Below are 14,133 nucleotides of genomic sequence, written 5' to 3'. Positions count from 1 at the left end.
TCATAACGGCTTCTGCTCCTGTGTCTTCGCTGCGTTTTTTTCTTTTTTTTTTTTTTTTTGTAAGAGCCTAGTGCACGCAACTCCCACTTTCAGGAAACGATGGTCCGACGGACCCTATGCAAACATTTTTAATTAGTAGGAAAGAAGCTATTTACGGGGTACTCAAGCAAGCCCTCATGTCCGGGTGCACGTTATTATTTTCGCCGGTCGAGGGGGAACGGTTACCTGGCTGCTACCGATGGTTGACTCATCAAGCATTAGCATATTGCAATAGCCAGGAAATAGGAGGTGTGACCGTGACACTGTAGGTACGGAGGTACTATGCTTTCAAGAGGGACCTCATCCAGGCTCACCACGGCTTTTGAGAAGCGCCGTCGGGGCCGGAACTTCTCTGGGCAGTTTTGTCCTGCTCCCCATTCAACCATATTTCAGTTTTGCACTGCTGGAAACCAATCCACATTGACACACAGAGGACAGATTATTAGCCACCTCAGCCTTTTGACCGTCATCGCCTGTTGCTACAGTATTTGTCTGTGGGCGACGAGAGCGAAGCAAACTGCCGCCAAGCCGCTAACTAACTAAAGAAGTGGCTTGCTCTGGGCCGTGCCGGCAAGGGGCTTGGCAGCCCCAAGGCAGCGTCACGAGCTGGAAGGTCGCTTTGAGAACAACATCGCTTCGACTGCCATCCACAAAAGCCAGCTCTGGTAGCTGCAAAATCCGAAGTGAATGCGATACATGATACGGGATCCCTATTGCTGATGCTGTTTCGATGAATTTCATCTAATTATCATAGCACAGAACATTCCTCCGCCATGTCAAAAAAGTCTGTCCCAACTGACGCGGAGCTGCTTGCCCAGTTTGACGACTTAAATGTCGGCGAAGGGACTGTGGACAATAGCTCATCTACGGAGCCGCAGGGAGCTCCAGAGCAGGATGTCCTGGCCGAACTTCAAAATCTAGCATCTCAGAGACCAGCCAGCCGACCGTCCACGCCACAGTCAAAGCGTACGTCAACCAACACTCCGCCAGCCGATAGAACGAGCGACGAGAAAACCTCATCTAGAAAGTCAGGCGACAGTACAAGACCATATCATATGAGTATGACACCGGCAGACACAACTTCGTCCGAAGCTGGGTCCACTCCCATTACCCCAGATCCTCAAGCTAAAGGAAGCGGAGGAGGATGGTGGGGTGGCTTTTTCGCAACCGCCAGTGCAGCAATGAAGCAGGCGGAGGCTGCTGTGAAGGAGATTCAGAAGAATGAAGAAGCTCAGAAATGGGCAGAGCATGTTCGGGGGAATGTTGGTATGCTTAAAGGCTTAGGTATGATCCATCGCTCCCATTCAGCTCGTTTCCAAGCTTCTTACGCGTCAATTTCTTTTTTTCTAATGTAGGCGGAGAATTGAAAACCCTCGCATTACCCACATTTACCTCCTTTATCCACACGTTGGCGCCCCCGATTTCGTCCCACGAACGACTTCAGATTCACATCACCCACGATCTCCGCGGATACCCTTCCCTCGACTCTCTGATTTACAATGTATTTGCGAGAGTAATGGCACAAGTTGAAGGTGGTGATCTCCTTGTTGTTCAGCGTGGTCAAGAATCAGGACCAAGGCGAGGTCCGGAATCTGGTGCATCCCTAAAACCCACTGCTGGCTGGAATGATGGACCATGGTGGCGCTACGTGTCTCCCAAACAGCCTCGTTCTATTTCTGCCATAAAGGGTGCGGTGGTGGCTACAAAACTTGCCCGGGCCAGCGCAGAGGCGTATGCAAATGAGTTCTACGCCGCTCGTGGCGGTGTGGAAGAGGCTGCAAGACAGGCATCCGAAATCTTGTCAGAGTCCAATCCTGTTCGCAACAGTGATATCTTCCTTTCTATCCAAGCTCTAAGTCAACCTGTATCCTCTGAGCTATTCCAGGCAGGGCCTAGCGGCGAATCCGAACCCACATCTGAGGTAGTGGAGCCAAAGGCTGATATCGAGGAAGAAATCTCGTTCGCCGTGTATCTCCATGATCCGGTGCACGGAATTGCATTCCATACCATCTCGCAGTCCATCCCACAGAGATGGATTGAGTGGCTTGATGCCTCCGCGCCGGAAACGGACACTGACGATTCTTCGGAGGCCGCCCAGTTCTTTGTTCCCGAAGCTATTGCAGAAATCATCGAGAGCGGCGGAGTCGACCCCCGCGAGTGGGTGGCAGAGTGGGTCGAGGATGCGCTTACTCTGGGAGTTGGTGTTATTGCACAACGTTATGTCGCCCGTAGAATGGGCGTGGGTGAAGGCGGGGTCGGCAAGGGCAAGATGAAAGTCGAGCAGGCCACCGTCGTAGAGAGCGGAGCAGGTGAAGCAGCAAGGGCTATCTGATATCCGGCACCACGCTCTTTGTGTCCTCCTACCAGATGAGCTAGCTTCGGAAGTGATTCTGGCGTTTTCCTCACCGAACCAAGCGGGGGTGTCTCTTACACTTGAGTCTTCTCTTGTGACTATAGTTTTTCCCATTCCTTTTGCTCCATGTCTTATGATGCTGGGTATTAGGTAGCTACATATACTTAATTTTCATCCCAATCCTCTGATTGAGAACTTTTCATGGACATCGGATTTCTGAGCGATCCTGGCCTTCTGTCGACATCGCGTGCTTACATAACTTTGCCTACCCAAGGCTGTGCATTGTTGGTCTTGAAACGCACCGATCGTGCGGCATTTTCCCTCAAACAATATCAGCTTTCTCCCCAGGGCTTCAACCCCTGGACAAGCCCAAGATTTGCGATGCTTCTGGCTCTGTGTCATTATCCTCCTGGCCTCTGCCAGTGTCGTGAAAGCGACTTGAAGCGGTCCCTCTAATGCATTTTTGCGTCGTTGCGCTCTTTTCCCGCCTCGGCGACGATGGAATTGACCTGGAAATGGCTTATCATCGTCCATGCTTTTATATTGTGGAGCGCGTCATTGTCCTTCTCCGCTATCGGGGCAGGGGTATTCCAGGGTATTGGCCTCATAGCTCTGGCGAGTTGTACCAGAGGTTGATTAAGCAATAGATTTTTATTTCCTGATTTACCCTTTTTTTTTTTTTTATTTTCTTTTATTTTTATTTTTTCCCATGTTGCTGATTTCACTTTTCACCTTTCTTTTTCCTTTCTATCCCAGCTGGTCCTGTACCTTGTCGTGTATACAAGCCTCTGCACGTTCAGCAGGCTGGCACATGTTCACAGTTGGGCGCCCTGCCTCGAACCTATTACGTCGTGATAGCTTCGTGATCCGTCTGCGTTCCGCCCCTCACTTGCATTAGCGCAAATCGCAGGTGAGCGCTTTCCACTGATTTTGGGAAAATCTCTTTTTTGTTGTGGCTACATATCTGGTTACATATTCGAAATTGGTCTGGTGGAACGGAGTGACCCCCTGTTGTTTTTCAGAGGGACCTGCTTGCGAGCTGATCCGAGGACGTCGAGAGCTTTCCTGGTACCTGTCGTCCAGCATCTCCGATCTAAGGACCAGCGATACTCCGCATGCTGTCAGATTGCCCTTAAAAGTTGTTGAAATTAAGGGGGGGAAGACCGCTGGGGCCACCAGTTTTCAGGATGACGGTTGTGAAAGATACGCAGATGCAGGATCCAGATCTAATGGATCAATGGAACCAATCGAGAGCGGGGACATTTCCCGACTTTAAACAGGATCAAAATAGCAACTTCGAAGTGCGAAAGGCAGACCTAGTGATACAACCTTTGAAAGCTGCGGCCTGTTTGGAAGATCCTCCAGTGGTCATAGACAATTGGCCACTCCCCCTAAATCACGGGTATGCCATCCCTATATCGTTGAATTGGAACATCGAAATTCTGAGAGAGTGTTTGGCAGCGTCTCCAGACCGGTCGGCCATCCAGCCTTCGAACAACCTATAACAAAACTCCCCGAGTACTCGTGCACTGAATTCCAGAACTACGGGCAACCATCATGCGTATCCCAATGGGAGTCTGATACGAGCCATACTGAGCCACCGTTCCACTCTGCGCGATTTCAGCCAACAGCACCCTATTGCTTCGGGTCCATGACCCCCTTCTCGGACACTGATTCTCTATTACAGGATCAATTGCATATATCTGATATTCATTGCCTTGAAAGCTCCAAACTACCACCTAAGCTCAAAGGCGATACTCCTCAACATCCTCAGACCCCGTGGCCTGTGAGCACAGATATGGAAAATCTGCGTGTATCTTTAAATACGCAGTATACGCCCGGATTCGAACTTGCAATCGATAGAGTAGAGGATCACGCGACCACCCAGTCCTTCTCATCCATATCAATAGATGGCCTTTTTCATCGAGGATCAACAGCAAGCAAAGTTACGGCCGAGAATACACAGAGTTTAAGGGTCAACCCTCCTGTTCCGGGCACTGAAACCCCTGATACAATGGATATAAGGTTGAATTCTGGCCTCCAACCCTCCGAGTTTGAATCATGTAGCCCAATTGGTTCATTGGGTGGTTTGTCAAATGACCGACGACAGTTATGTGTTTCAGGTGGATTATGGACTACCCAGGCGAAGCCAGCTCTACAAGTGCGTCAAATTTCTTGTGGGCAGGCAACGGGAGTAACTGTGTTGAAAGGTTCATCGCATTCCGGCAAACGGAAATCACTTATCGCCGCTGTGCAACATAGGACGTCCAGCATGCGACCGAAAGTCTCCGAGAGAGAGGAAAGGAGAGGTGATGGAACCAGCATAAGAAGTGGACCAAAACATCGACTCCCTTTTCAAATAGTCCAGGAAGATGGGAGAGGAGGCTCACTTTCGTGTTCGTCACAAGTATTTCCAATTGCCAGGGCTCGTCGACAAGGGCCGTTATCCGCCGACGGAAGACGCGATGCGGCGCTTAGGAGAAAGGATAAAAGTGTGTGCATTTGGTGTCGCTTGTCCAAGAAAAAGGTACACCTTCTAAACAGTGATGGCATCACAGCGGACTAATAGGTGCCTGCCTCTCAAGTGTTCTGGTGAAAACCCTTGCACGGCATGCCTTGAGCAAGCAAAGTCCGTAATCGTCGAGCAGCCGTGCGTGCGTGCGGACTTTTTCCAGATTGTAGAGTCCGGGACATGCAATTATATCTGTGAGTATCGATCGACATGCCTTACGTTTCTATTTCCAAGTCTTAACCATTTCACAAGCACAACGAGCGGTGAACCACCTCACTCTCGATGGTTCATCGAGGCGCCGCATGGAGCTACCATCCGCTTTTGATATGGATCATTTTGTTTCCCAGCTCGAGAAGCGGCAAGGGGAATTCAACATCCGTGTTCAACAGGCTTGGAGAACCCTCTTTGTCTTGGACCTAAGGGAGGTTCATATTTATCTAAAGACCTCTCAAGGAAAGCAAAAAGGTGGGCTGTGCGATTTGCGAGACTTCATCGATAACCATATCTTGAAGTTTAACAACTGGCAGAGATGTGTCAAAGAGTGTAACCCCATACAAGACGTGCTCGTGAGTGATTTCCCGCCAGCCCCTTTCCCTCAAATGAAAATTCTAGGGTGAAAGCTAACCTAGACCGCGGATTCAGTCCCTCCTATCCCAATGGAACAACATGCCAAGTCGAGCAAGTTACTACTTCGCCTTTCACTCGGACAATATTCCCGATTGCCTGATGAACATCGAAGACCCTAACGACCAAATAGAGATCCTCTTGGCGGCGCAATTATCCAGGATATTCTGCCGTAAACTCGAAGTGGACGGCTACAGAGCTCTGCAGTGCATTCTCAACAAGAACAAATGGGACGACACCCCGTACGACTCCTTTCTCAAATTCGTCCTCCAGCTCGGGCGCATACTCGTCAGTCTTCGCTGGAGGGTGTCGTGGTGGGAGCTGCTCGGCGACGGTGGGCTGAAGCCGGATATTAACAAGGAACGATATGAAGACCGGGTGCGAAATCTGTGCAAAGTCTTGTACTTTTATTACACATCTGTCAAACTCAAGCTGCCATCGTGGATGGCACCGGATCAACTGGATGGCGTTTGGTCTACGTATGCGGATGCCAATAAGGTGTGGGATGATTTCCCCTCGATGGCCACCGCCGAGGGGTTTGAGGCATGGATGGCGAGAGGAAAGCAGCTCATCAAAGAGGCTGGGGTACGGAATGGTATTCCGAGTATATGAGGGCACTGGGAAAAGCTCCCTTATCAGCTTACTAAGGGCTTGAAATCCGTCCTGGGGTTGATAGCAAAACGAGCCCAGTGAGGAATACCGTGTGGCAAAGCGTTCCGGAACTGGATCATGGGCTGAAGCGACTTGCTTTTGGCGATATAATCTGGATAGATAATTCATGTCCCGGATGGGAATTCGAAGGGACATTTCAGCAATAGACAGTATCGCGCCTTGTTTTAACACGTGCATATATTTCTATGCATTGCAAGCCTATAGAGCGGATTAAAGTGTAACGTTATACTTTCTCGGCTTGCCACGCTTAGCTAGCAAATTACCGGGTCAAAAGACCGTTCATTCGTAGCTTAACTTTCCCACAGTTTCCTCATGGTAAAAACATACTTATGAACATAGGGAAGGGTATATCTCGAACTGCCCACCTATGATGGGGTGCTTTTGATGTCAGGCAGAAGGTCTACAACCTGTAGGAAGAGCGCTTTGCTGATAACATCTCCTCTCTGTTTTGCAAGCGTCTCCATGCTCATCCATCTGCAATAGGTTTCCCCCCTCTCTTCTTTTCGACCAGACATGCGTGGTTTGCGCCCGGCAAGCGATGTCCTAAAGGAGACTGTACTTCCATCCCATACCACAACTTTTCTCTATCCCACCGTAGCGTTGTAATCCATGGCCGTGACGCGTATTTCGATCCAGACGAGTATGCAACCAGCTATTTGCGTGAAGTCCCCGAGAGAAAGGGGAGATTTTTTCTCTCTTCCCCCGGCCTGCTTGTCTCACCATTTTCATTTCTCCTGGTGCTTCTAGCCACATTCCTCCCCCCTCCCTCCCCCTCTCCTTCGACGATGATATCTTCTGTCGTACTAGATTCATTTCTTGTTTCCTGCTCCTTTCTCGGCCCGTTTGTCGGATTTAGCACTCTTCTTGCCTCCACGGAGCAACTCCAGGTGGCCGGCTTTCTCAGCAAGGTTCTGTTCCATTTTTGCGGTTAGACCGGCGGAGAGTTTCTAGATGAGAGTTCATGCGGTCAGCTTTTCTGCTTTCCCACTGTAGAAAACATTTTTTTTCAAGAGAATATATGGGCAAAAGAGAGACATCGACGGCGACGAAAGGAAGCGGGGAGAGTGTCTCGCACGCCACGCACCTTGCTCAGTTTCTTCTGCTTGACGAGAGCCGCCTTCTTCGGCGCAATTGCCCGGGCGCCCTTTTTGGGTCCGAGAGCCGCCGGCCTGAAACGGTTCGCTGCGGGTCAGTTCGAGTTGACAATGTCCCGATCGGGCAGGGAAACACACCTTTTGGCGGTGGAGGACGCCGCCGGTTTCGCCTTCTTGATCGCCCCCTGCGCCATTGCTGCTGCCTGAAAAGAGAAGAAAACAAATAATAAAATGGGCAGTACCAGCCAGAAAGGGAAAGGAAGGATTTATTTCCTCACACGGCAAGTTCGCATTGCTTTGATTCGCCGCTTGGGTCACGTGTGTGTTTGCTCGTAAGAATGCGGGCTCTGATTGGCCAGTGCCCAGCTGCTGGTGTTTGCACTGTTTGCACGGTTTGCAATGTTTGCTCGCCCTGTTTGACCTTGTCTTGATGGCCGGATTCACATGGAGGAGACGAGTGTATAGATATATATATATATATATATATATATGTAGAGAGAGAGAAGAGAGTACTCCGTAGAGAGCATGGTGAGAGTATCTCTAGACTTTACTCCGCAACTTTTCTTTTCATATGACGACCCCAGAAAACCCCCCGCCAGACGTCCACATATCTGCAGCACTCCTGCTGCATGACATCCGCGAGAATCGTAAATTAAACGGTGGAGCAGCAACCGCGGCGGCGTGTCTTGGCAGGAACCACATGCCAAAACAAACAAAAGGGATGGATTTGTTTTCGCACGCCGTCGAACTGCACCACCGCGAGGGCGAACGAGCGTGAACAGGAAGCAAAGATAGAAGACCGAAATGCTCGTCCGCCGGTCCTGCTATCTACAAGCTGCGTTGTTGATGAGGTGCGTCCATGCACAGTGAGTAGTTAAGTTTCTGGACACGCCGTGATCCAGTTCCGTTCTTCTGTAACGGACTCGCCGCCTTGCTCTGGATTTTCACAAGGGCAAATTTTCAACCCACTTTTTACGCCCTGCTATCGTCTGATTCCTCGGCTCACGCAATCCCTTCCACGACCACATTTTCGAGCCAAAGGATCGGACCGTCCGTGCCAGATGACCAATCGGGCGCCGCGTTGGAGCCCCCCTTCGAGTCGCCGTTAGAGTCGCGGTATGGAGACGAGAGCCGGGTTTTCTAAAATTATTGCAGCCTCATTTCCCAAGCTATGGACAGCAGTGTCCTTCCCGATCCCGACACCCCTTTATCTTCTTCTGCCTCCGCCGCAGCCCTCCGTGACAACCAGCACCAACAACAAAGACCACCCTCCTCCCAGCGACGCAGCTCCGTTCTCGCCCTCAACCGCTCGCCGCGCACGCCTCCCAGCCCGCGCCCGCGCGAGTCCCCCTTCAATCGACAGAATCGGCGCCTACAGCTACGCAATGCTGGTTTTCGCGGCGGCGTCCTCCTTCCTACCTTTCGACCGGTAAGCCCTCAACTCGCCACCTGGAGAAGCTTTTCGGGGGGCTCAGAGCGCCACGGTAGCCAAGAGGACAGCAGTGTTGTGGACTTCGGAAGTCGACGCCGATGGAGTGATGACGTCCAGTCTAGTGCTTCACAGAAGAGAAGAAACAGTATCCTACAGGAGATTGGAAACTCTACCCAACGGCGAGCGTCGCATTCTCCGCGTCCCCTCCTCTCTACGCTCTTTGATGAATTGGAGAAGGAGAATCTGATCGTCTCCGAGTCCGTGCCCCGCGCTCCCTTCGATAACCCTCGGCCAAAGACACCCCTGTTGGAGCCATTCTCCCCGGACGAAGCCATGAAACCAAGCCCCCGACCGTCCTCTAATACTCCCAACATCCCCTCCCTAAGATATGATGGCCGACAAAAGCGGCAAACTGCCTCTTCCCGGGTTGTCAGTCGCGGAACAACCCGATACATCGAGCATCTGGAGGCCCAGCTGGCGGCCTCGCTGAGCCGTACCGATTCCGACGATCCGTCGGCGTTGAATAGCTATGCATCAAAGTACAAGACCTTGAGTTCTGAACATAGATTATTGAAGCAGGAGCTTGCAGAGTGGGAGGAACGATTCGAAGCCCGAATAAAAGAGGAAATCGGCGTGATGGTCGATCGAGAGTCCCAGTTGCGTTCAAAAGTACGTGCTTTGGAGAGGGAGCTGGAGACCAAGGATAACAAGATCCGGGAACTCGAATGGGAGGCGGAGATGGACCATCAGCGGCTGCGAAGCCTAGAAGCTGTTAATTCAACCAACCGAAGCCTTGAGAGAAGGGTTGACGTGTTGACGGAGCTGCTTGCGCAGTCGCCATCAAAGTCAGAACAGGATGCTAGGACAAACATCGGACTCGGGTCCATCCCCCCAGACGACGAACCGGTTCGGCGGACACCTAGACCCAGGTCGATGTTTTCCAGAATACCCCTGTCCCCCGTCCGGCGACAGCTCTTCCAACCATTGGTGGTCCCCGAGTCGGAGTCCAACGACGCTGATGGTGGTGTAGTCCGCCACGACGAAGTTCCCGAGCTCGACGTCAGCTATACAGAGGCAGTGGCAGAGGAAAGGCCAGTCTCCGAACTGGGATCTCTAGATTCTGGCTTGGGAGATTCGTGTTCAGTAGTGTCCACTCGGCCATACGGCTCTCAGAGATCGTCGACAATCTCTCACTCGTCCGGTTCCTCAATGTGCGGAACCTCTTTCCCCTTACCTCTCGACCTTCCACGCCGGCATCGAAGGATGCGACGATTTCCCTCGGGATCTTGTACATTGAAGCCGCTGATACTGCCTGCCACTTCTTCTTTGTTGTCACCAACAAGTCCAAGCTGTCATTATGACAGTGTCGAACATTCCGCGACTCACCTACGTACCTATTCAGCCAATGAATGGCATAGTCCTTCAAACTTTGTTCAGGTCCATGAAGACACGCTAGATGCTCTCGAAGGAAATACCCATCAGTATCAATCCTTTGAGGACGCCATTTCCGGCCACGCGTTGTCCGACGTTTCCGATGTCCCGTACGAGGATGACGTTTTTGGTGATGGACCTGACGCAGATTGTTTCCCCAACGGACACTTACATCCACCAGGGCTTTTCGACACGCCCATTCGCCACCCTCACTCCGACCTCGACCCTTCAAAAAAGCCATTTGCCCATGATGCACACTCTCCCGCGGGCATGACCGTCCACGGCGGATCTTCCCGCAAGAAGAGACGCCTCCGGAACCGAGAGTACTCGCCCGGTCCCGAGGTTACGCCACTCATAGCGAGGCATTTCAGTGCCCGCAAACCTAGTGCGGATCTGGATCTTGCTATCAACAGCACCATCGGCCATTCTCATTGGTTCCGTGACATTATTTCAGGCTCAATCGTGCTGGCGAAGCGTATCCTATTCAATTCATGGCACTCGAATTGGAAAAAAATCGGAAGGCTTCCCTGGTGGGTTCTCGGGTTGATTCTGGGTGTGCAAAGGAGAGATGGGTGGTTTAAACGTTCTGTGCTTGCGCACGCTGCTTGGACGCCGGTGGATAGTAGTTCAGCAGAAACAAACCCCCTAGGACGTGTTGATCATACCCGCGCTGGTACAAACGCGACCACTCAAAGTCCCGCGAGGACAAGACTGTCCGTCCAAGAATCAAAGAAGCGATCGAATACCGATTCTTCCAACCCAAATTGCGATGAGGTTGCTGACACGTCCGTCACCCGGCTTGCCCCCCCTTTCCACTTGTGGGCGAAATTCTCGCTCGCGATTGCGCTGGCAATTGGACTAGCCATTAGGGACGGGCCAGCATCGCTGATGTGCCCGTGTGCCGCGGAACAGGATTCCGAGATTAACACGCGATCTCCTTCGGGTGAACCTTTCAAGGATGCTCCCCTGATACAAGAAGTCATTGCGAAACAGACCAATTTCCGCTCTCATAATACCGACACTTGCGACTGACGGTTACGGCTTTCATTAACCAGTTCTGACCCGAGATCTGTGTATTCTTACTTTTGTCGAGCTTTTTTCTTTTCCTTTTTTTTTCCCCCTCACCTGAAACGAGATGTTTCTGTACTTTCATAATGTTTCATCGGCGGTGATAACCCACCGGCTTCCTTGCCCCCTTCTTGTTTCCATGATGATGACGACTTTTAACGAAATTTGATATTTTTGATGATTCTGGCGGCTCCGCCTGTACTACGGCAACTCGCCGGCTTCATTTTTTATTTTATTTTATTTTATTTCTTTTTTGCATTTTTTTCATAAGGTTTAACTATCCCGAATAATCGAACTTCAACTTTGAAGCTCAAATCTGTACATAGGTTACCAAGAAGAGTGTGCACTCCGTATGACAGCGAGTATTTTACTTTGAAAAGCAAATCAAGTATGGCATACACCTGAACCAGATCCCAAGCCCGCGCCGTCACTAAAGAGTCCATTGATTATGTACAGGGTGCTGCAAAGTAAAGAGATCCTAGGTAAACTAGCTACAGATGAGAGAGTTTCTAATTTTTGCTGCGTACTGGGTAGAATGCGTCTATTGGCAAAATTTGGTGGAAATTGACTGTTTGAAAACCCGTCGGTACTCGAGGATGATTCTTCAAAAGTTAAGCTCTGCGTCTGGGTTGGTCATTCATTGTCAGAGTTATGGATAAGTGCGGCGGTGGTCTTGAGAAAGTCGGGAACGACTGGGACGAACTGGGACTCCAGCTCCGGGAAGCCTTGCGTTTTACAGCTTTCAAGAGGTAGAAGAGGCGTTGGAATTGCCGGGTGGCTAACGACGAGCCTCTATCGTCATGTAGTTAACTGGTTAGCTGTTGTATTAGTTATATAAAGCAGATTTCTCTCATTCTAGCTTGATGCCAATCTGGTTTTTTATTCTGGCATGGTCTGACTGACACCCTTCCTGACTCTGACCTAGATTGGTACTGCTGACTTGACTGCAATTCAACTCCTGGGCTGGAGTCAACACCGGTCGCAGCCTACGCATGCACTCCAGCGCATCATAAAAATAGGTAAACCTTGGTCCTTTGCATAGCTCTTCTCCTAACCGCTTGGGGGGGCGCATCATATGTTACAGGTCGGGTTGGTTATATATTGCTCCCCAAGCACCCTTGATTCTCTCAGAATCTTTCTTCAATTCTCATGCTTCCGCAGTCTTTAACCCACGCAAGCCCACCCTCTTCACTTCTCCTTTACAGTCCCCCTCACTCACCCACCGCAGCATGGCGTCCCAGCATCGCCGCCAGTCATCCTGTGAGGATGTTCTTGATCTACCCGGCCGCGCTCATGTTCCATTGCAGTCTCACCACTGCCATCAGGCATTCTTTGAGGGCCTTATCAACTATTCGTCACTGGCGCCCTTGACTGTGGATGAACGCTCTCGCGCCCAAGGGGCATTGGACAGGATTATCAATCATCTTGCCAATCACAGTGGTACCAAGGGTGGATATACTCGCCATTTACTTGTCCGTCATACCTATGACTATTCGCAGTCTGAGCTGTCCAAGGATACATTCTTGCGAGTTTTCTTCAATGTTATGGGGCTAGATATCAGCAGTGATGAAGATATCAACATGGATGATGATCAGATGCCTTCAAAATTCATTGATTTTGCAGACGTACTTCTCGAGCAGTTCTTCTTCCCATGTTTGTGCCATATTCGTCACCCTATCATTTTCAATTCACTAATCCGTTTACAGTGAAAGCAGGTGGGAAAATTACTCCACAGCCCTCTCCTGCACATCTTTCAGCAATCCAAAGTGTACAATCACCACATGAGATTGTTGGCACCTCAGAGCGAGTATCATACCTTCGGGCTCTTTGCCTCATTCGTGACCACCATCGTTGTGTGATCTCGCGAGCTTTTGACTCGCAACAGGCGATAACACGAATGATGCAGCATGGTTCAAATGCTCGAGATGATGATGGGAAACTGTTTGAAGACAATGAAATATTAAGGTTCCTGGAAGTGGCTCACATAATTCCCCATTCCCTAGTACAAGGAAATGAGAATTCCGAGCTGGTAGGTCACCCATCCACAATAAGCTTTCCCATGGTTAAATGACGGACACAGAGTGATACCAAAAAGATGACGCTTATGATTCTTAACATGCTCGACTGTGATGTGATTCATCTCATTGAGGGTACGCACATTGATAGCCCACGCAATGCTATCAGCCTGACTATTGATTTCCACAAATACTTTGGCAACTTCGACATATACTTTGAACCTATTGCCAACCAAGAGCATACTTACCGCATTGACAGTTTCCTCCCTCCCATCTTTACAGCGAGTCTGGGACTTCCTGTTACTCGCAAGCTCCTTCTCAGCGAAGGAAGGGTGATGGATGCTCCGTTGCCCAAGCTACTTGCCCTACACCAGGCCATTGCTCATATCCTTCACTTGTCAGGGGCGGGTGAATATATTGATAGAATACTCCGGGACTTTGAGGAAACCGGTGTGCAAGAGGATGGGTCAACAGACCTGGGACGTATTGTGAACCTGAGACTTGGTGGTTGGCTAGATGGTGCCGTTGAAGCTCACTAACTAGTTGTCGAGTGAAACTTGCGGGTATAGTTTGTGGCATTTGCGGCTTTGGAGGGCGTGCTCTTCTGGCTCAGCGGCCAAAATATAGTCCGTTTTGGTTCCTACACGAGGCCTTGGCCTGTCCGCATTTCAGTACTTCTCATTCCCATGATTAACTTAATGCCCGCGCGCACTCCCGGAATCAGCCTTGTTAGGACTGAATAGACAACAAAGGGTCTAATGGCAAAGAGAAAGATTCGTCTGCTGGGAAATTGATGGTTAAGTACTTGGCCACTTGTTTTGGTGGTACAAGTTCATACTTGGCAATTATCAAAGTCACATCACTGTAAGCGCGAACATCAGGCTTTTACCCGA

General features: G+C 50.4%; 5 protein-coding genes across 5 annotated transcripts; 4 read left to right on the top strand and 1 right to left on the bottom strand.

Moving 5' to 3' along the window:
• The first annotated feature begins 654 nt into the window (after positions 1 to 654).
• Positions 655 to 2,615, top strand: D8B26_003931 (uncharacterized protein). Its single transcript, XM_003071614.2, has 2 exons — positions 655 to 1,323; positions 1,395 to 2,615. Exons 1-2 carry the CDS (start codon positions 813 to 815, stop codon positions 2,369 to 2,371), a joined length of 1,488 nt encoding a protein of 495 aa, XP_003071660.1. The 5' UTR covers positions 655 to 812; the 3' UTR covers positions 2,372 to 2,615.
• A 751-nt stretch (positions 2,616 to 3,366) lies between these two features.
• Positions 3,367 to 6,365, top strand: D8B26_003930 (uncharacterized protein). Its single transcript, XM_003071615.2, has 5 exons — positions 3,367 to 3,794; positions 3,854 to 4,919; positions 4,978 to 5,098; positions 5,157 to 5,470; positions 5,547 to 6,365. The coding sequence occupies exons 1-5, from the start codon at positions 3,580 to 3,582 to the stop codon at positions 6,138 to 6,140; spliced, it is 2,310 nt and encodes a 769-aa protein (XP_003071661.2). The 5' UTR covers positions 3,367 to 3,579; the 3' UTR covers positions 6,141 to 6,365.
• On the bottom strand, positions 5,742 to 7,541 carry D8B26_003929 (uncharacterized protein). Its single transcript, XM_066124308.1, has 3 exons — positions 7,433 to 7,541; positions 7,285 to 7,369; positions 5,742 to 7,147 (listed from the first exon to the last, which is right to left on the bottom strand). The coding sequence occupies exons 1-3, from the start codon at positions 7,486 to 7,488 to the stop codon at positions 7,010 to 7,012; spliced, it is 279 nt and encodes a 92-aa protein (XP_065980388.1). The 5' UTR covers positions 7,489 to 7,541; the 3' UTR covers positions 5,742 to 7,009.
• A 924-nt stretch (positions 7,542 to 8,465) lies between these two features.
• Positions 8,466 to 11,189, top strand: D8B26_003928 (uncharacterized protein; the record flags this gene model as incomplete). Its single annotated transcript, XM_003071616.2, has 1 exon — positions 8,466 to 11,189. One exon carries the CDS (start codon positions 8,466 to 8,468, stop codon positions 11,187 to 11,189), a length of 2,724 nt encoding a protein of 907 aa, XP_003071662.2.
• A 558-nt stretch (positions 11,190 to 11,747) lies between these two features.
• D8B26_003927 (uncharacterized protein) lies at positions 11,748 to 13,884 on the top strand. The gene is made up of 3 exons (XM_003071617.2): positions 11,748 to 12,878; positions 12,932 to 13,254; positions 13,306 to 13,884. The coding sequence occupies exons 1-3, from the start codon at positions 12,455 to 12,457 to the stop codon at positions 13,777 to 13,779; spliced, it is 1,221 nt and encodes a 406-aa protein (XP_003071663.2). The 5' UTR covers positions 11,748 to 12,454; the 3' UTR covers positions 13,780 to 13,884.
• The last annotated feature ends 249 nt before the right edge of the window (positions 13,885 to 14,133 follow it).

Source organism: Coccidioides posadasii, chromosome 2, assembly GCF_018416015.2.
Source record: "Coccidioides posadasii str. Silveira chromosome 2, complete sequence".
NCBI lineage: Eukaryota > Fungi > Ascomycota > Eurotiomycetes > Onygenales > Onygenaceae > Coccidioides > Coccidioides posadasii.
This window is presented reverse-complemented; position numbering and strand designations above follow the sequence as displayed.